The 27,533-nt window shown below is 44.1% G+C and overlaps 1 protein-coding gene across 28 annotated transcripts in view; it reads left to right on the top strand.

The window, feature by feature from the left end:
• Positions 1–261: 261 nt before the first annotated feature.
• The window catches only part of NACA (nascent polypeptide associated complex subunit alpha), a 38,174-nt gene continuing 10,902 nt past the window's right edge, over positions 262–27,533 (top strand). The window contains exons 1-14 of one of the 28 annotated variants that reach the window (XM_085600930.1): positions 262–409; positions 5,348–5,419; positions 10,841–11,326; positions 11,973–12,035; positions 12,645–12,728; positions 13,222–13,344; positions 14,096–14,173; positions 14,666–14,788; positions 16,568–16,645; positions 17,124–17,246; positions 17,990–18,073; positions 18,567–18,689; positions 21,630–21,746; positions 24,287–27,034. In XM_085600930.1, coding sequence (XP_085457056.1) covers positions 5,350–5,419; positions 10,841–11,326; positions 11,973–12,035; positions 12,645–12,728; positions 13,222–13,344; positions 14,096–14,173; positions 14,666–14,788; positions 16,568–16,645; positions 17,124–17,246; positions 17,990–18,073; positions 18,567–18,689; positions 21,630–21,746; positions 24,287–27,034 — 4,300 coding nt within the window. In that variant the 5' untranslated portion in view covers positions 262–409; positions 5,348–5,349. The remainder of the gene's footprint in view (positions 410–5,347; positions 5,420–10,840; positions 11,327–11,972; positions 12,036–12,644; positions 12,729–13,221; positions 13,345–14,095; positions 14,174–14,665; positions 14,789–16,567; positions 16,646–17,123; positions 17,247–17,989; positions 18,074–18,566; positions 18,690–21,629; positions 21,747–24,286; positions 27,035–27,533) is intronic. The other 27 variants (XM_085600955.1, XM_085600941.1, XM_085600929.1 and 24 more) reach the window with 27 other exon arrangements.

Genomic DNA, 27,533 nt, shown 5'->3' on the forward strand with positions numbered 1-27,533 from the left:
GAGTAAATTACCGCTCTAGTACTTTATTTCTCCTTTACACACGCCTAAGCCGGTGGCATGCACGACCTTTCCAAGATGTCCGCTAGTAGTAGTTTCACGTGCGTCGTACGTCGGTTCACTTGTCCGCCCGTCAATCAGCACGCAGTTTGTCCCTTTTCTATTCCCATAGGTAGGTCCTGCGGTCTAAGCTGTCAAGCGGTGACCTGGAAGTAAAATCTTCCAGCCTGTTTCCATTTCCTGGCAGCAGTAGAGCGCAGGCTCCTCTTTCTTCAGCCATCTTGGATCTGAGGTCCTCACACAGTAAGTGTCTCTTGTTTCCATCTGTGCCCATCTGCTCACCAGCTGCGTCTGCAGCTTACCTGTGGGGTGCCTGGTAGCTGTGCGAGCTGTGGGGACCCGGTGGAGGCCGGTATGGAGCAGATTAATGGCTGTTACGGGTTAGAAAGTCTTGCTGGAAGGTGGCAGAGGGAGGGGGGCTGCGGTAGATGGGGACCCGGTGAACTGCGAACCAGAAGTGCTTTCGAGGTTTGGCTTAGTTTGCAGTGTCGGGAGGGGGCCCGTGGAGCGGCTAAATTTTGGAGAAGGCGCTAGTCTTTTTCTTTCTGGTGGAACTTGCACCAGTCCTAGATTTGGAGTACTTGATTCTTGGGATGGTATTTCTCACACACTCTGGTATCTGGTACTGATCCAGTGGTGAGGCGATCTTGTCAACACTACCCTTTTTTTGTGTTTAAAGTGTATTTGCTATAGTACCTTTCTCAGAGATGGCAGTGTTGTATAAAGGTGTCTTGCCAAGCATTTTGGGTGTTCTGTTGTAGTTTTAATTTAGGTAATCGAGTTTGCGTGATTGGTGCTGACGCATTGGGTGTGGTGTGCTTGGCTTTTCACCAATGGGAGTGGTGTATAGGTGTTCTGTCATTGTCTCTTAATAGAAGTGATGGTGTAAGCAGAATGTCTTAATGCTGGCCTGTTGGGGCAGTGTCTTTTTGATAATCAAACCTTTGCTTTGGTGTTGTCTGGGTAAGGGGACGAGCTCTTCATGCTACTTACTCCGTTACTAGTGGTTGTGTGCCAGAGTATTGTGCAGCACAAAGCCTGGTGCTTAACCTGTCACGTTGTATATTCGGGGGACGGGGGGTGGAGAGTGGTGTTAAGGGTGTTTGATTTTAGTGAGGGACTTTGTGTGGTGGTGGGTGTGAGGTTTTTCGAGGAAGTCTTGACAGTGCTTTTAATCGCATCGTGGGGTCTTTGGGAGAGTCGTACCGGTAGTGTGCATTTGGGAGAGTCGTACCGGTAGTGTGCATTTGGGACTGTTTCAATCATACCGCCTTTGGAGGGGCCACTACAGGGATCTGCAGTTTCTATGCTTATATAAGGAAGATGTGTAGCATTTTTTTTCTTGTACAGGTTATAAAACTAAATTCGCATGAAAAATTATTAACCAAACAAAAATGTACCTAGTTTTCTAGTTTGACAACTGGTATCATGTAATTTAAAGATGAGCCTTATTGGTTAGGGACTATAATGCCAAGTAGAAGGTAAACCCTAATTTCTCAAGGATCATCTCATTTAACTGGCCCAGACGAGGGCTCCAAAGTCCTGGATTCAGTTTACTTGAGAAATTAAGACTGAGTTAAAGAAGACTCTAGTCAATCCAAAGTATGACATACTGTGATATCACTTTATTGTGTCGTACTCGCATGCCTGGTAGTAATTGGTCACAAGCAATGCCGTATTAATTATGATGAGTTTGCGTCTGAGGTGCAGTTTGTTCCGAAATCTAGTTGGCACAGTTGATTGACTAGATGAAAATGTACAGACCAGTCTGTTGACTCCCATTCAATTTTTCCCAAACCATATCACAGCTGGTGCTTTATTCGTAGATTTTTCCAGGGAGGCAAGGGTTGGTTATGCATAAGTTATGAGCCACCGTCACTTACTCGGTGGGCATACTTGACGCACGGTTTGTGACGTCCGCACAACAGTTCATGTTTTTTATGCTTGTATTAGACTTATGCCTGCGTGTTCTTGATCCCTGGCACTAAGTCCATATCCTGAATTGTCTTTAGTGGCAGAAATTCACTGACTTGTTACTGTCCGCTATGGAAGAACACATTTTCCTTTGTAAATAGATTGCAGCGCATTGGCTTGCCAGTGTTAGTTGGCTTTCATTAATACGGTGTGTAAGCTTGGGTGATTTTTAGGCCAATAAGTATTTTTTTTTTTTTTGGGATGAATAGTATGGTCAACTGAACGACATTTGCATATTAGGTTGCCTTTTGTCCTTGCATCTCATGGTGAGTTGTACATGGGCCAACTTTGGGACCTGTACTTGTGTTAGCAGTGCACCATTATTATGAACGGTGGACCTCTTGACTTTGGACGCAGTTGGATTGTAATGCATTTTAAAACTCATATTTCTCATTTTTACGTAGAACTGTCTCCGCTCACTCATTTAACTGAATGGTGCCTTCGATTATACTTCAGACGGCCACCCTTCGAAAAATTATTATTCATGCTTCTACCAATGACTCGCTGTCTAAATATCGCAGTTATTTGAAGTAAGGGAATTGGGGTCATGATTATTGCATTTTTTTGGTATGCTAAAATGTCTTTGCTTTGACAGATGCGATCTAGAACCAGATTCTACATTACTTAAATTCAGAATACCTACTTTTGATGCCAACATATTTAAGTCCGGCGAAAGTGAGCTACCCCCCAACCAATAACACTATAATTAAAAAAGAATTGAGGAGGAGCCTAGCCTGCAGCCGAGATGGCCGCCTAGCTCCTCGGCTTCGCCGACCCTTGCGCCCTTCGTCGATATCCTGGCAAGAATCCTGCGCCTCCGAGCCCTACGCTTACCTGCGCCACGTTCCTGACCACGTTACTGTGACTCCGGTCGAGAACGGAGCTGCCCCGGCGGAGTTGAGCCCCGGTTTCCATTCCGGCCTTCCAAGCGGTCGCAGCCGGGCCATTGTTTAGTGGGGACGGCCGGCGGCGACAACGATAGCAGCGGCCGCTGTGGAGATGGAGGAGCCGGTGCACCGGACCTGGAGCGCGGCGCTGGGATTCTCACAGCAGCTTTTTCCATGCTCGGCTGCCCAGCGCGCCCCGCTCGCAACATTGTATCCGGCTCCCGTATACTGTATCCCGGCCCAGCTGGGAGAGGGCCGGGATCGCTTCTTTGTTGCAGCCTACAGCAGCGGACGCCATCTTCCGCATCGGAAACCCTGGTCTTGCCGGTGGGTTTCCCTGCACCACAGATTCCCTTGTCCTTGAAGCCTCTCCACGACCGGCTGCCTCCACGTTTTCTGCACCACCAGGGCCCCGCTGAGAGCTCATCACTTTCCAGATACCGATGGCTGGTGAAGGGGGCTTGCTTCCCGGGGTGCTCGATGGTTGCTTGCCTAAGATGGCGGACGCAACAGCACCCTCCATCCTTGATCCACCGCTGGGGCTTCACGACATCCTGGCAGCACTGGAGGACCTGCGGTTGGCCTTCCACGACTCTGCCACTCGTTTGGGGGACCGGTTTGATTCGACTTTTTCAGCTGGCCACGATGACCCTCCAGTGCGGCATGATAAGCCACATCTTCAGTCGACTGTCGGTGGATCACCCGAGTTGAGGTATGTGGCAGTGACGGGGGGACGTGTCCCAGTGCCCGCAGCGGTACTCTTCGGCTCTGCCCTGGAGGAGTCTGACAATACTGCTCCCTTGGTATGGCCGGAGCTTGTGTCTCAGACTCCGTTTTGCCCATCTCTTTTGTCCTTTGGTGCCACGTTTCTGAGCGTCCTCCTGGACTTGCTTCCTGTACATCGGCCGGCCGCTACTCTGGAACTTATGCATCGTCCTGCTCCCTGTTGTACTAGCCACGGCATAGCAGTGGCGCATTCTGTGGTCCTTTACTATCGAGCTTCACTCCAGTTTGACTTGTCTCTTACACCTCGACTTCTGCAACGGACTCCATGGTGGCCCATCCCGTCCAGGTTGGCTGTACTGCAATTGGATTCTGTTGGACTGCAGATTCGAAGGGGCCAAGGCTGAGGAAGGGGGTTTTTCTTGTTGCACATTGATACGTATATGGCTGGGACTGGGACTTGTGACTGTTGGAGGTACATGTAGCATGGGTGTTAGGTCGGGGCCTGGGGTTGGGTGACCGCGGGTAACGATTTTGCTTGCATTGAATAGATCCTTGGCCCTCCTCCGATCAACCGTGACTTTCTTTTTCTTCTCTTTCTCTTCTCCTACATTTCGGGTACTCTTTTGGGGCGACAGACACACTGCTAAGGGGGGTAGGCCGTAGCCTCTGCATGCGTGTAGGGTGGGGGGTATATTTCCTTATTGGTTTTTTTCTATGGGCCTCCTTTTTCTTTCTTTCTTTTCTCTTTTTTCTTCTCCCTTTCTACTCTTTACCTTTCTCGCTTGCTCTTTCCTTTCTTATTTCTTGGGTCGATGGGAGGATTGGGAACTTGTGGGTAGTGCTTGGGGATCGTCATGTGATATGCTTCTTTCCTATCCTGATTTCATTGAGTGCGATTGATTACCTTACGGATAATGCTTGCTGACTCTTCTGATGATCGTTGCCCACTATAGTCCTAACTGCATTGCTCTGATTCGGATCCTTCCAGACCTGTTGCTATGGACTTATTTCAAGACTTTATAAAAATTAAACCTCATCATCCTGGCGCTCGGCGGCACAATTGTGTATAACGTAACTTGGTCTATTCGTGTTTGTACTGATATGCTGCTGAGTTGTATCATTGCTTGCTGATGTGCCTTTTATTGTCGAGGCCGGCCTGCGGGTTGTAGGCCCGTATATGTCTGCACATACTGTTAAATAAAGGTTTTCCAAAAAAAAAAAAAAGAATTGCACTCGCAGAAAGGGCACTGACTCATTTCATTACATGAGGCCCCGAAACACCACATTTTATATAGGGGGAGTCCTTGAATTTAGCACTCTTTCTTGTCCGTTTGTGAATCCAGATTTACTGAGCATATGACATGCGAGGAACAGTGCTAAAACATGTCAAATCCCACTATTTGCAGGCTGCTCGTCTTCTGTTAACTTGAGATCTCCAATATGATTAACAGTACACCCTTTCGGTTTTGTCAGTGTGTTCTTTTCTGTGGAAACAATCCGTGCTCTACATTTTGGATGCGTTACAATGGTATTATTTTCTGTGGCCCCTTTAATTCCCTTCTTGTGTTGCACGAGAGAGATTCTGCAGTGTTTTTTTTTTTGGTTTTTTTTTTGTAATTTTTTATTCAACTTTGGATACATGTACACTTGGAAGGGAATCACATTTGACTAATAACCGAGGCCTGTTTTTCTGTTCTCCTCAGAAATGCCTGGTGAAGCCACGGAAACCGTACCTGCCACGGAGCAGGAACTGCATCAGCCGCTCGTTGAGACAGGTACACTTGCTAGTGTTGTTTCTTGTGGATGTTTTGTGAATCTGCGTTTCCAGAGCATGTGTTGTGGATTCAAATCTTATAATTTTTGGGGCGCAGGCTTGCCATCTGGAAACGTTTTACTGCTGTCTGCTAGAGGCGTGTGGTGCATGTTGGCAGCTGAACACTTTGGGCCTTATTTACAAGGAGCTGACGCAACTGCATAGATGTCAGTTTCCTTGTGCCAGAGGCAAATGTCCTTGCGCCACCATGGATGCGCTTTATTTACAATACAGGGTTCCATGGTGCAAGGATTAACAGGTGCGTCAGAAATTCTGGCGCACTTGTTGGCACAAAAGTGGCGCATTGCTGGAGTTGCTCATGAAAGTGACGCAACTCCAGAACTGCGCCACGCCAGATAGGTGAGCCCCATTCAAAAAGCCCTGCGTCATTCCTTATGCGTGGTCTTAGCAGGCGTAGGGATATTGACTCAGCGAAGTCATTTTGACGCTGAGAAATGTTAATTTCACTGCATCAGTTCTAAATGGCTTTTTTGCATGGGAATGCCCACCCTGCATACATTATACTTGACGTAGGTATAATGTGGCCCTGTGCGTTACAACGTGACACATCTCCCTGGGTTCATCACGTTGCAAATGGGCCGCAACATGGCACATTATTTACGCCACGTCACAAGTGTCGCAGGAGGCTTGGTTTTTTCCCCTTTGTTTTATAGCATTACAAATGATAAAATGAAGTTACACGGAAAAATGATAGCAGCACATAAATATCTTTTTTTACAGATCCCATTAGCTTTTGTCTAAGATCTCTTGTCTCTAATACATCAAATGTATACATATAATGGGCTTTGAGTCAGCCCTTTATTCTTGATTGGTTGACTTTCTTATTGTCCTGCTTCTTATTCAATCGCTTTCCTCCGTATTCTTCTTGTCCCACCTCTGGAACAATTACTCCTTACTGTAATCTTTTTGGGTAACTTGTGTCGTTACACAGCTTGCACTTGGGAAATTACTTTTTTTCCCGTTTTTTCTTTTAGCACTGCATGGGCGCAAGTGCAAGCTTTTCCTTGCTTTCATGTTGGTGTTCCCTCCCCGAAGCTATCCCATTGTCCCCCCCCCCCCCGTCCTTTTTCTTTTCTTTTTTTATCTTAATGTACCTAAGCCCGTAAACTTGAAACTGTAAATAAAAAATGACATCTGCTTTATGACATATGCGATACATGCGTGATGACTCATGCATGCCCACTCACCATTGTACCTTTTTCGCTCTTAAGCATTGGAAATAATTTCTTTCCGTTTTCTTGGTGATTTTCATTGGGGGGCGCAATCTATTTGCATTGGCTAAACCAAAAGACAAGACTAGCTGCCATTACCAAGGCATACATAAAATCATTTGTTACTTTTTGTTGTTGACATGTAAAAGTTGTGTCGGTTTGTGTCCTCTTCTTAACCCATGTGTCGCCAATACCTCTTCATTAACAATCAATAGGCTATCAAACAACTTAAAAACACGAAAAATGTCTACATTCCTTCGTTTGGTTGTGTGCTAAACGAGTGGAGGGTTTTTGTGAATTTAATGATGGTGACTAGGGTCATGCATGCTTGGTCTGTTTTGGTGTCTTCTGGTACCGTATCTCGCAGGATATAAATGACCACTTTGCACTGTTACTGTTCATATTTCACGCAGCTCACTACCATTTTTTGTGTAAGTAAATGTGCTGATGACCACACTGTATCACTGAACTCCTTGAAGTGTTGCGTTCCTAGTGGGGTTTTTGTAATTCTGTTGTGTCGGACGTTAGTGATGTCCATCCTTCACGTAATCTTGTCTGTGCAGTACAGTATGCCTTTGTGGTAAGTATAGCTTTGGATTGGACATTCGGCGATTGGACAGCTTGCTCTGGATGGGAAATGGTGTTGATGCCTGACTTAGTTCGGAAACAGGCATTCCAAATCACTCTCAAATCGTAAATCACCCTTGGAAGAAATCTCGCCAAGGACTAATAGTATGTGTGACTTGAATGATTGTGGTTTTAAAAGTAACCAATTAACCCCAATGAGTGACAAATATGATTCTCGAATGCTGGCTGTGAGTTGTCCTTTAAATGCCAATTGAGGCTTCAAACTTTATTTGGCGTCTGCCTTCAGTGCTACTTGGGTACTCTCGACCTTGTGTCTTTTTTTTTTTTTTTTTTTTTTTTTTTTTTTTTTTTTTTTGCGGAGCTTCACTTTTATCTGTTTTAATACTCTGAGCTCAATTAAGTGTTAATGTGATTGTTTGGTTAATATAAGTTTGGCACATGTCTCTGAAATCTGTGCTGCTTGTAATATTATATGAGTGTTATGTGGAAACGCGCTTAACAAATTCTTGGTTCACTTGGCTCATCTTTCTTTTTTATTATCCTTGTATTTTTCTTTCCAAGTTGGTTGGAGTTGACTTGGCCATATAGAAAGAGAAGCAGCCTATCCGTGTAACATTTATTTTTAGACTTGATACATTTCACGTTGCTTTCCCAACCAGTTTGTGATCTATTTCTGTTCTGTGGTTTAACCAGTGCAAATCTTTGGTGATATTTTGGTGCTCCCTTTCAAGTCCTAACTGCAAAAGTGACTTACTGGCGCGCTTATTTTTACACTGTGGATAATTATTGCAATTTCAGACTTTGTTGGATGTGATTTTGTTACGTGTCTAAAGCCCACTTGCACCCTTTCAGGGTTTAGTTTTGAGATATTTTAAAACAAAATGTTGGGTTTGGTGGCGACGTGTGCTTTGTAAGTAGACCTGGGGTTGGTATTTTTGGAGATTCTGTGGAGCAGCTGTCGTGATTATGTTGCAGTAATTTGTCAACCAGCACCAGCGGAAGGTAGACACGCTGTAGCTGAAGTGACAGTAGCAGTTGCAGATTCCCAAGCATTTGCAACAGAGAACTCAGGGGTGGCAGGCGCTGCTTCCTAGGGTGAGGTTGGGCCACTATTTGGCCATGTTGAACCTTTAGGTATGTCGACTGAATATTGTGAGAAGAGTCTGCGAATATGCTTGTGTTCATCTTTGTGGAAACTGTTTTCTGTATAATTGTCTCTTTCTCTGCCCCTTAGTCACATGGTCCTCCTCGCCAGTTTCCTTCTTACCCTCTCTTGAAAATGGGAAGCGTTTCTACAAGCTTGGCACTTTCTCTAAATTATTTTTCCCATCTATGTTTTGCAATTTTCTTTATAGTGTGCCAGCATTCCTACCTGTCCATTATCTTGACTGGCGAACAGCATGTCAGAAATTGTCTTTGTTACATTTTTCCAAACTGCAATTTCTTTTCCTATCTGGCTTGTTCAACTTACTGTTAAATGCAGAATTTGAGAATTACTTTTTTGCTCAGCATCGCTGTAAGCTGGCTGGAGGCATGTAATAATATATATGTAACCCAGTCTACAGTGTTGGGAGAAGCAAGCATGTTTTTCTGCATCCTAGTGGTACCAGATCATTTGTGATGCCTGATAATTGCCCTTTCCTCAATTTCCAGGCTGTTGAATCCAGACCATGGTGGTTCCCAAATGTAGTGACTTGCATTTTAAGTCTGATGGTGTGACTATCAATTCAGCACTTGCATTCTCATTCTTACAATTTTCTTCTGTAGTTTACCTACTCTGCATGGTTACCACGTCAGGATTCTCAAGCTTATGGAAGAATCGCTGTTTATTCAAGTATATAACAAATTAAACTTTCTTATGTGGCGTGACTTCTGCTTATATATAAATGCCTCCACTGGTTGCCTTTGAAGGTGAGGCATAAGTCTTTTGTGGCCGCCTTAGCCTAAAAATCGTATATGCTTGTGACACTTCTCACTACCGCTCAGAAAAGAATGACACTTTGCTTCTGTTTCAAGTTGTTAGTTGTTTTGACTTTTGAGATTTGTATTTTGTCTTCGTTTCGTTCACATACAAAGGAAAACAAATATATCCTTTTGTAGATACAGCTCAGACCTCCTGGCATTTATCCTTGAAAGCAGTGGACTTTGCACGTCTCCGAAGGTGCTTGTTGAGAACCCGACTGAATTGCTAGTCAATGCTGTGTATTTTGAACACAGATACACATTTAGTTTTTCGAAAAAATATGCACAGAGCATTAGAACAGGATATGGCATCAATAATTTCTATCTCATGACGTTAGCTATATAAAGCAACAGCTAAAATGCAAAGTTATGGTAGAAGGCCACTTGTTCTAAAGTAACCTGAGTCTGCAAGATGGAGGTTGAAACAAACACATTTAGGGGTTTCTGATGTGTTTTAAACATTGTTGCATATATTGTAACCCGCTTTTGCTCCGTCTCTCCAGTACATACTTCAGTACAATTGAGAACACCCCGTCTCCCACTTGCTTTGGTAGCCTAGTAGCCGTAGGGCAGTGTCAAGCAGAGCCGAGGTCCTGGTCTGTGGTGAATAGCTGCGATGTTTCCCAACAGGCTTCAATTTGGAGAGCTGGGTGTTTTGTGCCACTGTCTGGTGGGTGCGGTGAGGTCTTGGACCTCTGTAAAGCTATAGTGCGGGTCAGCACGCAGTGAACAATAGAAGTGCACAGTCTGCTTGGACAGCCAAGTGACCTGTGCAAATCCTCCTTTGTGTCTGGTGTTGTCACTTGTTAAACGGTTACAGCACTACCTCAACTTTTTTGAAAATCAAAAATGATTCTCATTTAGGCACTTGCAGTACTTCGCTTAGTTGTGGGCTGCATTGTGACACATCCCAGTGGTTTTATTTTTAAAGAAATGATTGGTTTTGTGTTGTAATAAGTCTATGATGTGGTTTTGTTTGTGTTCTGCTCGCCTTTCTACTTGACCTCTGCACTAATGGAATTGAATTTGGCTCCTTGTGGTTACCCAGCAGCGACATAGTTCATAGTGAAAGCTTTGCAAGGCACACCGAATTCTTGCTTACAAGAAAGTTCGGTATGTGACAGAACAGAATGCTTAGCTGTGCATGAAGCGACATATGTTTGAGTCCCAGCAGGCTGATAAAGCTGTTGCTTCTTCTAATACAAATAAGCTTGTCATAAACTGACAGTTTTTAAGAGAGAATTGAAAAATATTTCCGTTTGTCCTCTTTCTGTTGCATTACAGATTTACTGCAATAACACATTTGTTTGGGAAATGTTTAATAAACTAGTGCACAGGGGTTACAAAAGCTAATGGAATGCAGGTTTAGCAATGTTCCACCGGCAGCTCGGTGAACGGTGGACCACTGTTGAATTTTGAATAGACCAAAAAGGCCATATTTGATCCATGCCAGCAACCGTTGGTAATGAAATGGTTACAGCCCCAAGCGCTTGGCACTCAGTCAGTGTCTTTTAATTCTGTCCCTGCACTGGTGTTAAACAAGTGCCCATCTGTGTGTGTCCAGTTGTTTCACAGGATGTCTTACTTTACTTTTCCTTCAGCATCTGCGACCGCTTCCTCACCAGCTGGGTTGCCTGCTGCTGAGCTCTCTGCTGCGGCACCTGAGGTGCCTGTGGCTGCCGCAGCTCCTGAGCTGTCTACTGCAGCACTTGAAGTGCCTGTGGCTCCTGCTGCACCTGCACTCCAGGCTCCCGAACTTCCTGCTGCAGCTCCCGAACTTCCTGCTGCAGCTCCCGAACTTCCTGCTGCAGCTCCCGAACTTCCTGCTGCAGCTCCCGAACTTCCTGCTGCAGCTGCCGAACTTCCTGCTGCAGCTGCCGAACTTCCTGCTGTTGCTGCAACTGCTGATGTTTCTAAACTCCCCATTTCTGCTCCCTTGGCAGCTGCAAACTCTGACTCTGCACCTGAACCCTCTGCTTCTATGCAGCCTGACTCTGCAACAGCTACTCCCTCTGATCCTGCAGCAGCCGCACTATCCTTTGCTGAATCTGCAGCCCATGTGCCGGCTTCTCCAGTGAAAGTTCCAGGTACCTTCCTCGCACTAACCCTACTCTTGAGATTGTGCGTGGCACCACTTTTGGAATTTAAAAAAACCTGTGATTCGTGGTCATGGGTCACTTCTTGACAGCATGGGGTCTTTTCACTAAGCTTTGGGGAGCCAAGAAGGATTTCCTCAAGGTTTGTTAAATCCGTCTTTTCCTTTGGGTGAATAACTTTTATGGACCTTGGGGTGCATGTGTGAAAATCTTTTTAATACATACTAAACATGTCACCGTTTGTTGAAACAGTTCTGTGGCTTCCACTATGTAGTTTGGTTGTGGTTTTTCCATTCTTCTGTCGTGTTTCGTATGGTTTTTCTGACTTTTGATATTACCGTGACGAGGCTAGACTACTTATTTTGTGTCGTAAGCACAGATGGATTTCTCTTGCACTGCACTCGTAGGACTTGCATATTGTGATTTTATTTATTTATTTTTTTTTTTTTTTTTACGAATCCCTCTGAGTCGATTACAGGTCTCAAACTGGTCTCCAGCCTGTTTATATGTAACTGGGTTCACTTTCATAATATTTCTCTTTTTACCTAAGCTGTTTGAGCACAGTAGAACAAAGGAGTTGTTAACCTGACTGTCATCTTTCAAACTTGCGTGTAACTACCTCGTGCTCTTTCCATAGCGACTGTTCCAGCTGATGCCTTAGTAGCTCCCGATTTGCCAGACTCTGCTCCTCCGGCCACAGGTATCCTAAATGTGAACGAGCGTTTCCTTCACACACCCTTATCCCTTGTTGGTGCCCAAAACTCATGGTGTATTGCCTTTCCCCTTTTCTGTTTAAAGGAAAATCCTTTAAAAGCATTAGTTTTTTCCTCTTCTTTTGCTTGTTTGCACAGTGGTGCTTGGGATGTTAAGGAACAGACTCCGTCTTGGTCTTAATAAGCCACAGTGTTTGAAGGAAAACACCATTCTTGGTGGTGGTGGTGGTGGGTTAAAAAAAAAAAATGGGGGGGGGGAGGGTTGGTCGGGTTAGCATACTTGTAGTGGACTTGACTTCTGAACAGATCGACTTGACTTCTGAACAGATCGACCTAGTGTATGTGTTTGGTGCTTTGTCTTTAACACTCTACGCACCGTCCTGTTGGTTCTATTAGATGGCATTTGCACGCCGTCCGAGCATCCACAGCAAATGTTAACCAGCATTGCAACTTTTTCAGTCTGAATTGTAGCGACTTCGTGGGAGTTGGATTGCACATGGGCCTACTCACTGAGGAGATTGTTCAACTCTTCTCAAAGCTCATTATTGCTAGAGCTGCTTCATTACTTCCACCTGCTTTTTCTTTTGTCCCTGCAGTATCTTCCCCTCCTGCTGCTGCTCCCGCAGCACCCCCTGTCAGTGATGTTGCAGCACCTGAACCTGTTCCTGCAGTATCTTCAGGTATCCCGCCTGACTAACATCCTCCTCACCCTGGTGTTGCTTTATTGGGGTTGTGTGCGGTGCTCCTAATGGAATTAAGTAGCTTGTTTATACATGGCACACTTTGTCCATGATCACAAGGTCTTTTGCTCCAGAAATCAGTATATGAACTAGCCAGAGTTAATATGCTGTTTTAACCTGCATGGTCACTTGAGGTCTTCAATATTTAATATAACCTGGGAGAAGGTTTTTCTCATGGCGTGCAGCATGTACACTGTTATTAATCACACACCACACTTTCTCTTCCGTTTGAAGCTGTTGCTCATCTCTAGGTTCCCCTTATTGAAAAGGGTTTCCCAAGTGAGAGGCAATGTTTACATCACATAGCTAACCTTCCTGTAATGCCTTGCCCATTCAGTGCTCTACATTATACTTGGTAGATGCACATACTCACTTGGTTTGTTTCTTTACTCTCATCTTTGTTTTGGTAAATGATTTTCTTCCTTGGCTCCAGCACCTCCTTCCCTACCTGCTAGTGCTCCTGTAGCAGCTTCAGTCCCTGCCTCTCAACCAGCAGCCGCAACTTTTGCTGCAGTGGCGGCAGCGCCAGCTAAAACTTCTCCAGCTAAATCTACAGGTATTTAGTTTACGCTAACTTCCTTTGATGCCAAGTGATTTGTATTTCTCCCTAATATGTTCTTACATGATCCCTTACGTTAACCAAGGATGCTTTACACTGCAGTGAGTGAACACCTGCATGAAATGACTTTTCTGCTTTATGCGTTTGGTTCCAGCTCCCTGGTGTTAATTGATATTTTTGCCATATGTATGATCACCGGGCATCTCGTATGTTCATTTAACATGCACACTTTAGTTTCCTATTGACGTTAATATGAATCCAGGCATACTTAAATGTATTAGGTGTTCATGCACCAACTTTGGCTGAACTTAATTTTTTAACGTTGGTATGGAGATCTTTAGCTCGAGGAGCACTTTCATTGACTGTCTGTTTTGTTTCTTATTAAATCCTACGGAGATTTCGAAAATTAACTCTTCTTCATGCAACTGTTAAAGGACATTTGGGGGGGGGGGATATGTCAGAGTAGCTTTTTCCAGGCGCCAGTTTCAGGACCTTCATGTCTTTAACACTACACTTTGTACACGCCTTCCGGTTGGTCCTATTGTATGGCATTTGCATGCCATCAGTGTATCCACAGGAAATGTTCACCAACATTGTGACCCCTTTGATATGCATTGTAGCGACTTCGTGGGAGTTGGATTGCACATGGACCTACTCACGGATGAGGTTGTCCAACTCTTCCAAAAGCTCCTTATTGTGAGAACTGCTTCTTTATTACTTCGACTTGCTTTTTCTTTTGTCCCTGCAGTACCCTCCCCTTCTGCTGGTGCTCCCGCAGCACCCCCCATCCCTGATGTTCCCGAACCTGTTCCTGCAGTATCTTCAGGTATCCCGTCTGACTAACATCCTCCTCACCCTGGTGTTGCTTTATTGGGGTTGTGTGCGGTGCTCCTAATGGAATTAAGTAGCTTGTTTATACATGGCACACTTTGTCCATGATCACATGGTCTTTTGCACCAGAAATCAGTATATGAACTAGCCAGAGTTAATATGCTGTTTTAACCTGCATGGTCACTTGAGGTTTTCAATATTTAATATAACCTGGGAGGATGTTTTTCTCATGGTGTGCGGCATGTACACGGTTATTAATCGCACACCACATTTTCTCTTCCATTTGAAGCTGTTGCTTATCTCAAGGTTCCCCTTATTGAAAAGGGTTTCCCAAGTGAGAGGCAATGTTTACATCACATAGCTAACCATCCTGTAATGCCTTGCCCATTCAGTGCTCTACATATACTTGGTAGATGCACATTCTCACTTGGTGGTTTTCTTTACTCTTATCTTTGTTTCGGTAAATGATTTTCTTCCTTGGCTCCAGCACCTCCTTCCCTACCTGCTAGTGCTCCTGTAGCAGCTTCAGTCCCTGCCTCTCAACCAGCAGCCGCAACTTTTGCAGCAGTGGCGGCAGCGCCAGCTAAAACTTCTCCAGCTAAATCTACAGGTATTTAGTTTACGTTAACTTCCTTTGATGCCAAGTGATTTGTATTTCTCCCTAATATGTTCTTACATAATCCCTTACGTTAACCAAGGATGCTTTACACTGCAGTGAGTGAACACATGCATGAAAGGACTTTTCTGCTTCATGCCTTTGGTTCTAGCTCCCTGGTGTTCATTGATATTTTTGTTTGCCATATGTCTGATCACAGGGCCTCTTTCATGTTCATTCAACATGCACACTAGGTTCCTGTTGACGTTAATATGAATCCTGACCTATTTGAATGTTTTAGGTGTTCATGAACCAACTTAGGCTGAACTTAATTTTTTTAACGTTGGTATGGAGATCTTGAGCCCGAGGAGCAATTTCATTGACGGACTCTGTGTGTACGTTTTGGTATAAAATCCTACGGAGATTTCGAAAATTAACTCTCCTTCATGCAACTGTTAAAGCACTACCTTTTTTTGGTATGTTAAAGTAGCTTTTTCCAGGACCTCCCTGACTTTAATACTACTTTTTATACCCACCTTCCTGTTGGCTTTATTGGTTGGCATTTGCACGCCATCGGTGTATCCACAAACAACAGTTGCTGGACAGAATGCAGAACAACGTCATACGTTCACCCCAGTACAGAGATCTGGGCCTAAATCCATCGCTTTTTTGCTCACCATGCAATTCCAGTTTGAACCCAGCCATATGCAAATCAGTTTTGACCCTGTGCATCATGGGAACAGTCCAGCCCGAACTGCAAAGCCAGGTCCTCCCTGGACTAGAAACGAGCATCCTAGGACCGGTTTCGGGGTTTCACCCCTCTTCAGCCAGGATAGCTTGATTCCAGTGGCATGGAGAGCACGGAACCCACGTCTGGGCATACCTGTCCCACTCGGTGTGACAAATGCAAAAATAACAGTTGATGGACAGAATGCGGAACAATGTCATACATTCACCCCAGTACAGAGATCTGGGCCTAAATCCATCGTTTTTTTGCTCACCATGCCATTCCAGTTTGAACCCAGCCATATGCAAATCGGTTTTGACCCTGTGCATCATGGGAACAGTCCAGCCCAAACTGCTTAGCCAGGTCCTCCCTGGACTGTAAAGCAGCATCCTAGGACCGGTTTCAGAGTTTCACCCCTCTCCAGCCAGGATAGCTTGATTCCAGTGGCATGGAGAGCACGGGACCCACGTCTGACGATGGATTCGACCCAGATCTGTGACGGGGGTGAGTGTTTGTAAGTTTCAGCACTCCGTCCATCATCCCCTTGTGTTTGCATTGTTTGCCCTTAGTTGGCAGGGTATGCCCAGGCGTGGGTCCCTTGCTCACTTAGCCACTGGATTCAAGCTAGCCTGGCTGATGAGGACTGTTAGCCCGAAACCGGACCCAGGATGTTTGTTTCCGGTCCAGGGAAGACATGGCTTGGAAGTTCGGGCTAGACTGTTCACATGAGGCACAGGGTCAAGACTGATTTGTATATAGCTGTGTCTGAACTGGGGTAGCAAAGTGAGCCAAAGAATGATGATGGGTTCAACCCAGATCTGTGACTTGGGGTGAGTGTTTCAAAAGTTTCAGCACTCCGTCCATCATCCCCTTGTGTTTGCATCAGTGTATCCACAGCAAATGTTCACCAGCATTACAACCTCTTCGGTCTGCATTGTAGCGACTTCACGGGAGTTGGATTGCATATGGACTTACTCACTGAGGAGATTGTCCAACTCTTCCCAAAGCTCATTATTGCGAGAACTGCTGCTTCATTACTTCACTTGCTTTTTCTTTTGTCCCTGCAGTACCCTCCCCTCCTGCTGGTGCTCCTGCAGCACCCCCCATCCCTGATGTTCCCGAACCTGTTCCTGCAGTATCTTCAGGTATCCCGTCTGACTAACATCCTCCTCACCCTGGTGTTGCGTTATTTGGGTTGTGTGCGGTGCTCCTAATGTAGCTTGTTTATACATGGCACACTTTGTCCATGATCACAAGGTCTTTTGCTCCAGAAATCAGTATATGAACTAGCCAGAGTTAATATGCTGTTTTAACCTGCATGGTCACTTGAGGTTTTCAATATTTAATATAACCTGGGAGAAGGTTTTTCTCATGGCGTGCGGCATGTACACTGTTATTAATCACACATCCTCTTCCATTTGAAGCTGTTGCTTATCTCAAGGTTCCCCTTATTGAAAAGGGTTTCCCAAGTGAGAGGCAATGTTTACATCACATAGCTAACCTTCCTGTAATGCCTTGCCCATTCAGTGCTCTACATTATACTTGGTAGATGCACATACTCACTTGGTTTGTTTCTTTACTCTCCTCTTTGTTTTGGTAAATGATTTTCTTCCTTGGCTCCAGCACCTCCTTCCCTACCTGCTAGTGCTCCTGTAGCAGCTTCAGTCCCTGCCTCTCAACCAGCAGCCGCAACTTTTGCTGCAGTGGCGGCAGCGCCAGCTAAAACTTCTCCAGCTAAATCTACAGGTATTTAGTTTACGCTTAACTTCCTTTGGTGCCAAGTGATTTGTATTTCTCCCTAATATGTTCTTACATGATCCCTTACGTTAACCAAGGATGCTTTACACTGCAGTGAGTGAACACATTCTTGAAAGGACTTTTCTGTTTTATGCCTTTGGTTCTAGCTCCCTTGTGTTCATTGATATTTTTGTTTGCCATATGTCTGATCAAAGGGCCTCTTGCATGTTCATTTAACATGCACACTAGTTTCCTGTTGACGTTAAAATGAATCCGGACATATTTTAGTGTATTAGGCGTTCATGAAACAAATTAGACTGAACTTAATTTTTTTACGTTGGTATGGAGATCTTGAGCCAGAGGAGCAATTTCATTGACGGACTCTGTATGTACTTTTTGTTATAAAATCCTACGAAGATTTCGAAAATTAACTCTCCTTCATGCAACTGTTTAAAGCACTACCTTTTTTTTGGTATGTCAAAGTAGCTTTTTCCAGGACCTCCCTGTCTTTAAAACTACTTTTTGTACGCACCTTCCTGTTGGCTCTATTGGGTGGCATTTGCACGCCATCAGTATATCCACAGCAAATATTCAGCAGCTTTACGACCTCTTCGGTCGGCGTTGTAGCGACTTCATGGGAGTTGGATTGCATATGGACTTACTCACTGAGGAGATTGTCCAACTCTTCCCAAAGCTCATTATTGCTAGAACTGCTTCGTTACTTCCACTTGCTTTTTCTTTTGTCCCTGCAGTATCTTCCCCTCCTGCTGCTGCTCCCGCAGCACCCCCTGTCAGTGATGTTGCAGCACCTGAACCTGTTCCTGCAGTATCTTCAGGTATCCCGTCTGACTAACATCCTCCTCACCCTGGTGTTGCTTTATTGGGGTTGTGTGCGGTGCTCCTAATGGAATTAAGTAGCTTGTTTATACATGGCACACTTTGTCCATGATCACATGGTCTTTTGCTTCAGAGATCAGTATATAAACTAGCCAGAGTTCATATGCTGTTTTAACCTGCATGGTCACTTGAGGTTTTCAATATTAAATATAACCCGGGAGAAGGTTTTTTTTATGGCGTGCGGCATGTACACTGTTATTAATCACACACCACACTTTCTCTTCCATTTGAAGCTGTTGCTCATCTCTAGGTTCCCCTTATTGAAAAGGGTTTCCCAAGTGAGAGGCAATGTTTACATCACATAGCTAACCTTCCTGTAATGCCTTGCCCATTCAGTGCTCTACATTATACTTGGTAGATGCACATACTCACTTGGTTTGTTTCTTTACTCTCATCTTTGTTTTGGTAAATGATTTTCTTCCTTGGCTCCAGCACCTCCTTCCCTACCTGCTAGTGCTCCTGTAGCGGCTTCAGTCCCTGCCTCTCAACCAGCAGCCGCAACTTTTGCTGCAGTGGCGGCCGCGCCAGCTAAAACTTCTCCAGCTAAATCTACAGGTATTTAGTTTACGCTAACTTCCTTTGGTGCCAAGTGATTTGTATTTCTCCCTAATATGTTCTTACATGATCCCTTACGTTAACCAAGGATGCTTTACACTGCAGTGAGTGAACACATGCATGAAATGACTTTTCTGTTTTATGCCTTTGGTTCTAGCTCCCTGGTGTTCATTGATATTTTTGTTTGCCATATGTCTGATCACTGAGCTCTCTTGCATGTTCATTTAACATGCACACTGGTTCTCTATTGACGTTAATATGAATCCAGACATACTTGAATGTTTTAGGTGTTCATGCACCGACTTGAGCTGAACTTAATTTTTTACGGTTTGTATGGAGATCTTGAGCTCGAGAAGCAATTTCATTGACGGACTCTTTGTGTACTTTTTGTTTCTTACGCAAAACTACGGGGATTTCGAAAATAAACTCTCCTTATAGCTCTTGTTAAAGGCCGTTTTAGATTTTATTTGTATTTTGGTATGTCAGAGTAGCTTTTTCAGAAGCCAGTTTCGGGACCTCCCTGGTGAAGTGTGTTATCTAAGGGGATAAATTGTTATGGACAACAGCTACCCCTTCACGGATCTACAGAGAAAAACTCTAACAATTGGAGTTGTTTGAATGGCTTGCCTAGTGGCGCCCATTGATGCGTCTGGAGATCATTCTCATCTTTGAGACCAAGTCATGAAGTCTGCATATCGTTAGTGGAGGAAGAACTTGCATGCACATTAATTTGGAACTCCTAATCTGGACATGACCGCCATAAAATTCGCTCTACAGGCTCAAAGAAACAAATCTATTCCAGAACTTTGCATATGCCTGCTCAGTCAGGCGTCGCACAATTGGGTAGCATACAATTTGCCATTCATGTGTTCAATTTGTGAAATACACTCCTTGGCAGGAACTGCTTTCCTGGTGCCAAGATGTGTAATAAAAATGAGAGCCCCTTTGTGCTTAAGGTCTGCATTGCTCCTACTGTGATCAAAGCTTAATGTATGATGCTTCGAGAGACACCAGGCCATGCAAGAAGTGATGCAGTGGCTTATTTTCTTTGGTTTAGTGACTGGTAATATGCACATAGTGCTTTAGACAGTCATTAAATACCTGTAACTGGGCAACACAGTGAACAAGAGTAAGTTGGCAGAATTATAACCATGCATTGGTGTTCAACTGGTGCTCATATTTGCAATAATGAAACCGAAAATTGTCAAAATATTAGACACCCTCCTTGGGACGTGTATTATTTTTTTCATGAATGATTTTTTTTTGGGAGGGAGAGTCTTTGATTTCAAAGAAACATTAATTTTTAAAGAACTTTTTCCAACAGTCGTAGGTTGCCTGTAAAGTATCCTCATGCAAATTAGTTCAGATGCTTGGTCAGCCTGCTTAAATTGCAAGTGCTATATTAACCATACCTGCTCAGCTAATGACTGGGGAAAGCCCTGTGTAAATGCATTCCACGTTAAACTTTACAAAGCAGCACCTGTATAAAAATAAAATGTACATGCAAAATCGGTCTAGGTATTTAAAGAACCTTGCAGTCCGACTTCTGTGCATGTGCACGCATTTGCACTGGGAGCATCATACACTATGAGTAACTAATCTCACTGTTCTTAATGTGAGTTTGTACTCTAGGGCGAAAAAATTAGGGATTCTTCACGTTCGCAGATAACTTCCTCATGCTGTGGTTGTTCCAGCTGGTGCTTCTGCAGCACCAGAATTACTAGACACTACCTCCAGTTTCAGAGATTCTAACCGTGTGACTACCTTGTATAGTCACTGCTCTTGGTTAGTCTGATTAACGTCATTGAATTGTCAGATTGTGTTTCGTATTGAGTGGTGAAATGGCAAAACGTGCAATGGTTAATGAAAAAAAAATGTAAAACTGCCCATCCCCTCCCAAAACCAGGTTTCTATAAGGTAGGAGTATATTCCTGCCCCTACATCTACCCTTCGACTCATGCCAGAACTGTCATATAAGAATATTGCTGCAGGTGTTACAAAAATCGCACTTGACTTTTTTATTGTTCAAGCAGGCGTGCATTTCTATGTTTACTTAACATTTTTGAGAATCCTACTAAGAATTTATCAGAATGGTCTGTCTCAAAAAGGGTGTGCCTGGCAGTTGACTTAATCTCATTTACCATTCTGGAAACTGCTCAAAGTCCTCTGCGGGGGATTGAGAGAAGGATGCTTACTGATCAGGAGGCTTGAAAATGTCAATGCCCTGGGTTGCTGTAACCACTACCGGTTTACCCATTGAGGTTAAGAACCTAAGTGGACAGCAAGGTTCCTAATGCTGAAGTTTACTAATTTAATGAGGGAGCTACAACCCGATTGCCACACCCCATGTTTGAGCAGGAATTGTCCAGAGGGGGGTCGACCATGGTTAATCATATGATTTCAACTGTTGGATGTTCATGCCGATGGCGTTAACAGCAAATACCAGGGAAACTGGTTCCTGGTTGATGGGTTTGAAGTCTCCAGGTAGGGGAAATTCTAGTTACCTCTTTGTAGTTGTGTAGCAGTAGATACTTGCTGTGATGTTGTCTTTTAACTTGCTCATCATTGGTGGCAAGCCTGTCCAGTTTTTGCAGATGTTATTAAGCTGAGAGGGGCTTTTTTGTTTAGGGTGGAATCGGACGAGGAGTAGAGTTTTCTGGGTAAACTCAGCATTGGCAGTTTGTCTGCATCAGTGATATTGCAGCGCTAGCAATGTTTGCCTTCCCTGCCTTTGTACTTTAGGAGGTGGGAGTTGTCTGGAGTGTTGTGGCAAAACAGGCCTTGGGTCGGCCTCTTCACTGTCTGGGAAGGAGCCAGAGCTGCCAACCAGTTGGGACATGAGTTAGCGCTTTTATTTTTTTTTATTTCCTTAACATTGATACTTTGATTTTGAAAGACTGCATCTTAATCCCACTCTTACTCTTCCTTCATCGCCTGCAGTTTCTTCCCCACCTGCTAGTGCTCCTGCAGCACCTGCAGTCCCTTCTGCTGCAGCACCTGCTTCTACTCCTGCAAAACCTGCCAGCCCCATCTCTGCTGCTCCAGCTTCATCTTCAGGTATCTTGTGTGCGCTATTGCCTCCTCCACCCCCTAGTGTGGCTTGAGCGGTGTTCGACTGTGTGCGCTACTTGTAATGGGATAAAGTGGTGGGTGCTATGGTGTCTCCTGTTGACTGCATCTTTGCATTTAAGATTTTTCTAGTGCAAACTGCAGTCCTAGCGCTTCCTTTCAGAGTCTGGCCACTTTGTGCCAAACTACATTGCCACCGACGTGCATTCTGCACCGTTTCTGGTAATACTGGATGCCAGAAAAACATTTGCTGTTTGCCTGAATCCCTGTGATTTTTCATCGCTAGGGCAAATGGAAATTATGGTGAAACATGTCTGCAAACTGAAGGCGAGCGACCATCTAAAGTGTGCAGATGGCTACTTGGTGGTCATTTAGTTTCATATTTAGTGCTGGATACATAAAAGCAATTTGGTTATGCTTTTATGGGATGCATTGTCAACCATTACCATGTCATTCTCTTCTCTTACTTTTTCCTTTCTTCTCAGTATCTCATCCAACCATCCCAAGTGTCACCTGCTTCATTTTACTGTTTTTAGTACCTGGGTCATGTCTGTCATTGCAGCGGGGTTTTTCTTGGTTTGTGGATGCTAGTGTTTGGCGTCGCATCTGGTTACATTTTGCATATCATGCTTGGTGATGGGGTCTTGATTGTCCCTACAGTAGTTCACTTAGTGGCTTTTGTTCTGCAAAGGGAATTATACTCTTTGAAATCAGTGCCTCGCTATTTTTAACCCTTGTATTTAGTTCTATCAGTGGTGGTTGCCCTCAGCAAAGAGCGTGTCGAACCTCCGAAGTTACATCTAAAGTTGTTGGTTGGAGGGACTGTGTAGTGGCTATAGATGACAGTACTATAAAAACTTGTGGAAGAGTTTTACTTGTACCACAAGGATGAAATTGTCCAATAAGAAGTGTTCCCAAAGCATGCCTTTCTTTTTGAGTTTGTGCCACTCTTTACAATTGTCTTTTGGGTGGGTGCACTTCAGAATCGCCAAGGTGCATGTTGTTGTAGACACGCGTTCAGTTTGTCAGTGTGGCTTTTTCTGGTTCTTTCTCTCAAATATTGCCTCTTCTATTTGAGGCCAAAAGTGTCACGTGTGTGCGTGCAATTTTATATCAAAAGGGGTGTATTCTGATTTGTCTAGTGTTAGGCAAACTCCATCTTGTTTTGTGTTAATCTTGTGAAATTTGATTCTCTAGCCATATGCGTAGGCTTGCTAAATTCTCACTTGGTTGTGAGAATACAGATCCCCAAATGTAATCTAGGCAGATGTTCATATTAAAATCCAGGATGTAGAGCTCACCAAATGTAGGACTGTTGAAGCATTGAGTTTTCTCAATATACTTTTTTTAATGCATGTAGTAATCCATACGTTTTTCTGGGACTTGTATGCTGCAAAGTTATTTCATTGGGCTTAAGAAATGGCACTGTAGTACGGACGTTTTGTTTTCATGTTGAGGGCTCCTTTTCCCCATGGTCAGTTATTATGGGTAGAAGATCAAAAGTATATTCTCATTTCAATGTTGCAGTTGGTAGCAGTCTTTGTATGCCTGGTAGGTAGGTAGTGACTGCTTAAAGGTGGAAGTAGAAGAACAAGTGAACTTTGGCAAAATATTGTCTCATGTTTGTTCCCAATTCGAATGACACCATGCTAAAAAAGAAACTGTTTTTTGTTAATTTCGTTGATTTTTTTTATTTTTTATTTTTTTTTCCTTTCTCAACTTTTTATGTTTGGTGGTCCTTCAGACGGTGAAAACGTTTATTTGATTATTAGTGCTTCGGCATGGGAAGCCATTGTTTTTAAAGCGAGCCGGCTCAGGAATGAAGACAGCAGTATGTAAAGGACAGTGAATTCACCGGTAACCCTCATACAGCCATTTGGCTCGACACCAAATAGTGGGTTTTTTCTTTTTAAACTTTTTTTTTTTTTTTTTCCTTCATCGTTCGCATTCTAAAGATGAGTAAAGCGCGTTTTTCGCACTTTTTCCAGTAACCACTTCTCTTCTTGGTGCTACTTTCAAGTCCTCTAGTTTGCAGCTTTTGGTATATTTTAATGTAGTCTGACAGCGTTGAACACTTAACTCATTGTTCAAACTGGAAGCAATAGTTGAGCTTGAAATATATCTTCCGATGATTCCACGTATGTACTGTTTGCACAGTACCGATTTTGGAAATGTCAAACGGTCCCTAAGGTATTCGGCCACAAAATAAACAAGCAGTTTCTTTAAAACATATGCGTTTGTTTGCAAGTGTGCATCAAACTGTATTTGTATGTAATTTTTTAAGTGTGTGTGTAAAATAACGTTTTAGACACCAGTTACACAAATTACTTTTACTTTCCAAAAGTTTTAGGTAAGACAATGAATGCACGTTAACTATCTTTAATGTATTTCACTGATTACGCTATATTCCTTGAGTAATTTGCATGTATCTGATTTCATTTTACTCGCTTTTTTCTGTTTCCCCCTTTTATCAATCCTGTAAAAAAATATTGTTTCTCCTTACCATACCTTTTCTGGGGGTTTCAAAGCTATTGTAGGATCTGGTCTTGGAAGACCAGAATTGGTAGCCATTCGAGCTCCTGCACTATCTGCATTGCTTGCTTTTAACCCCATCTCCGAGTCCTTATCCCAGGGCTCCACCTGCATTCCACCTAACCATGCTGCTCAGCCAAGCTACTGTCTGCCAAATGAGGCCCTTTTGGCTGCGATGCCGTCATTGGCAGCTGTAGATGTGGTTGCTGATTTCCCTGTCTTTCCGGTGGCTTGCATCACTGACTCACCAAATCGTGAGGACCACAGTCACCCTGTATGTAGTCTGGGATCTTCAGACTTACCTGACTGCTCCTCTGATCCGAACATTCTTCTTGCCCCGTCAGGTGTTGCCTCTGTCCTTGAGCAGAAAGTTAAACGAGGTATGGTTGGGCCTTGCCCTGCTTCAACAGATGAGACTATACAGGATAGAATCCAAGATACTTCTGGTGTAATAACTACTCCAAGCAAAGGGGATCTTCTCAATTTGAATGATGTCGAAAAGTTAGTCTTGGGCGAGACTCCCTCAAAAGAGATTTGGAACACTTCCATACGCGATGCTTTAGTCTCGGAGGTAGCATCCACTCCAAAGCAGGGCCTTTCAGATATTTCTGATTCTGTGCTTATAAATGCCTTTTCACTTGAAGCAGACCTAAATGTGCTTCATATAGTGGACAGTGTTTCTTCGAAAGATGTCTCTATTCCAGAGGATGATTCTTCAATGACAGATGGCACACCAACTGATGCATCTGCTCAGAATACAAAAACTTATGGTAGCAGTGCAGATTTTTCAGATTCCACCACGACGGAGGTCCTTGTACTTTTACAGCATGATTCCTCCACCCATACTTTTAGTGTAACAGAGAACCCAGTGCCTGAGATTCCAACTGAGACGCCCTCTGAGGAGGCCATTGCTGTTAAACTTGCTTCCATAGGAGCTAATGCACAGGGAAGCTTAGAAGTTGCTGCAAACACTTTAAATGCACCCTCCTTAAAAGGGGTTGCTGATTCCACTCAGTCAGTGGAAACTCCAGTAACCCCACATTTACTAGTCCAAAACATAGCCTCATTGGAGGTTCAAGCCTCTGACCTCCATAACTCTATCATCGAACAGGGTTTCCCAGATCGGGATGTTTTAGTTTCCCTTGTACACACTTCAGAAGAAAAGACTGCTCAGATAGTCTCAGAGCCTCCATATGCAGATTACAAGCATGAACACGATTGTGTTACACCAAATGACATCCTGCACATTCCTGTATTGATGGATGTCTTACCTGCCACTTCAGTTGAAGTCTCCAACTGTGCTGTAGTAGGCAATGAGGAGCAAAAGCAACCTGTTAGTTCAAGTGATTTCTCTGAGTTGATGGGCACACAGAGACTAAGTGCAGTTTTAACAGACCTAGACACATCGGCAGAGGCCCCAGTTGAAAAAGAGACCTCCATAGGGAGTTTCGTGGCAACCAAAGCCATGGCTTTTGCCCATCCTACATTGAATTCTAGTTTAGATGTGGCTGCAACTCCTGCGATAATGGGAGGTGGTGTTTCAGTGCCAGAAAATGGTTTTAAACCAAAGGAAATTCCTGAAGTTTTCTTGATGTCAAAGAAAGGTTCAGAAGTACATAACCCGCTATTGCTGAAGGCTGGCACCATCCAATATGTAGACTCTGTTGATGCCCAGCTAGTACAAACCAAAACGGACCCTGCTCTAAAAGATTCAGTGTGCCCCCCAAATCTAGAGGTTTATTACAGGGAAATGCCTGTTGCTCCCTCTGTAGTGCATGCTACGAATACCAGCGACCCCACTGACAATTTTTCGGCCATAGTGCAAGTCCAAGATCAGACTGTGTTGAAAGAGACTGTATCCCATGTACCAGATGCATGTACCCCTGCTGCTGTCACTGATGCCAGTTTGCTTGCTGCTTCTATGGAGCCCTGTGATACCAAGTCTAGCTCCTCTGCTTCTCCCCTGGGCATGCTGAATTCACTAACCGACTCTGTTGCTGTCACTGTGCTTCAGGCTCCGTTACATCTTACAACAGTAGCACACACATCTACTGCTGATGCAGCTGATAAGGATTTGACCCTTAAGCTGACACCATGCACCCCAGAATCTTCAAAGCCCATAAATCAAATGCCGCATGTCTCCACAGATTCGCCAAGTCTGACTTTGTGTGCTGAGCAGCTTGCTCCTAACTTACCTGCTAATCATGATGCTGGGCACCCCTGCTCCTCTGCCGCCATCATTAACAATGACTTTTCCAGTCCCAATCTGCTTGAGAGTGATTTGCTTTCTGATAAAACCTCTTCACCTTTTGATCCACCTAACATTTCTTCTCCAATTCTTCCAGCTAATACTGCTTTGCCTATTTCTCCTGAACCTACTCTTCATCCTCTCCCATCTCCTACACTGGTTCCTACTGATACTTCATCAGCTAAACCGCTAAGTCCTCCTCCTCCTCCTGCTTCAGCGACTTCTCTCCCTGTGCTTCTTAAACCATCTCCACCTTCATCTGAAGTGGCACCCTCCACTCCATCCAAGCCTTCTACCCTCGGACCTAAACTGCCACCTACTGATGCTGTTCCTGCAGAAGATGATGATCTACCACCTCTGATCCCACCAGAGGTACCCACTGAGGAGTCTCCTTTCCAGCCAATCCTGGTGGATATTGCTTCTCCCAAATCGTCAGTGCCTTCTCCCAAGGCCCCTGCACCGCTGGCCAAAGAACCCGTGCTGAAGAACGACAAGGGTATTTTGCCTCATGGTTGCAGTGTGCATGGAGTTTAAGCCACACTGAGGCTGACTGCAGAGTACTAACTCTTTAGTCCTGGCAGAGCATGGGTTATTTTACTTCCAGTCTATCCAATTTCTAGATTGATCAGATGTACCTATGAGACACTAACGAACGTAGAACGAAACCAGTTCTGTGTGGTTTCCATAGCATTGCAGCACATGGAGTTGTCAGTACACTTGGCACACAGGGTTAGAAAACAAAGTAATGTTGCACATTGATATTTATTTTCTTTGCTCGTGTCCCTTCCCTTCTATTGTGCATTATTTGAAAATACTGTCACCCTCCTTACTGTATCTGAATCTGTATCAGTTATACATCTGACCAAAGATTCATACCTGAACATCGCCTAGTTCCTTGGCCACATTCCCTGCCCTACTACTTGGGTCCCTTGATTTGGAAAAGGAATGACTTGGGCTTGATCTGCAGAAGCAGTTCTAGGGTTTTATCGTCTTAA

Source organism: Triturus cristatus, chromosome 4_2, assembly GCF_964204655.1.
Source record: "Triturus cristatus chromosome 4_2, aTriCri1.1, whole genome shotgun sequence".
NCBI classification, from domain to species: domain Eukaryota; kingdom Metazoa; phylum Chordata; class Amphibia; order Caudata; family Salamandridae; genus Triturus; species Triturus cristatus.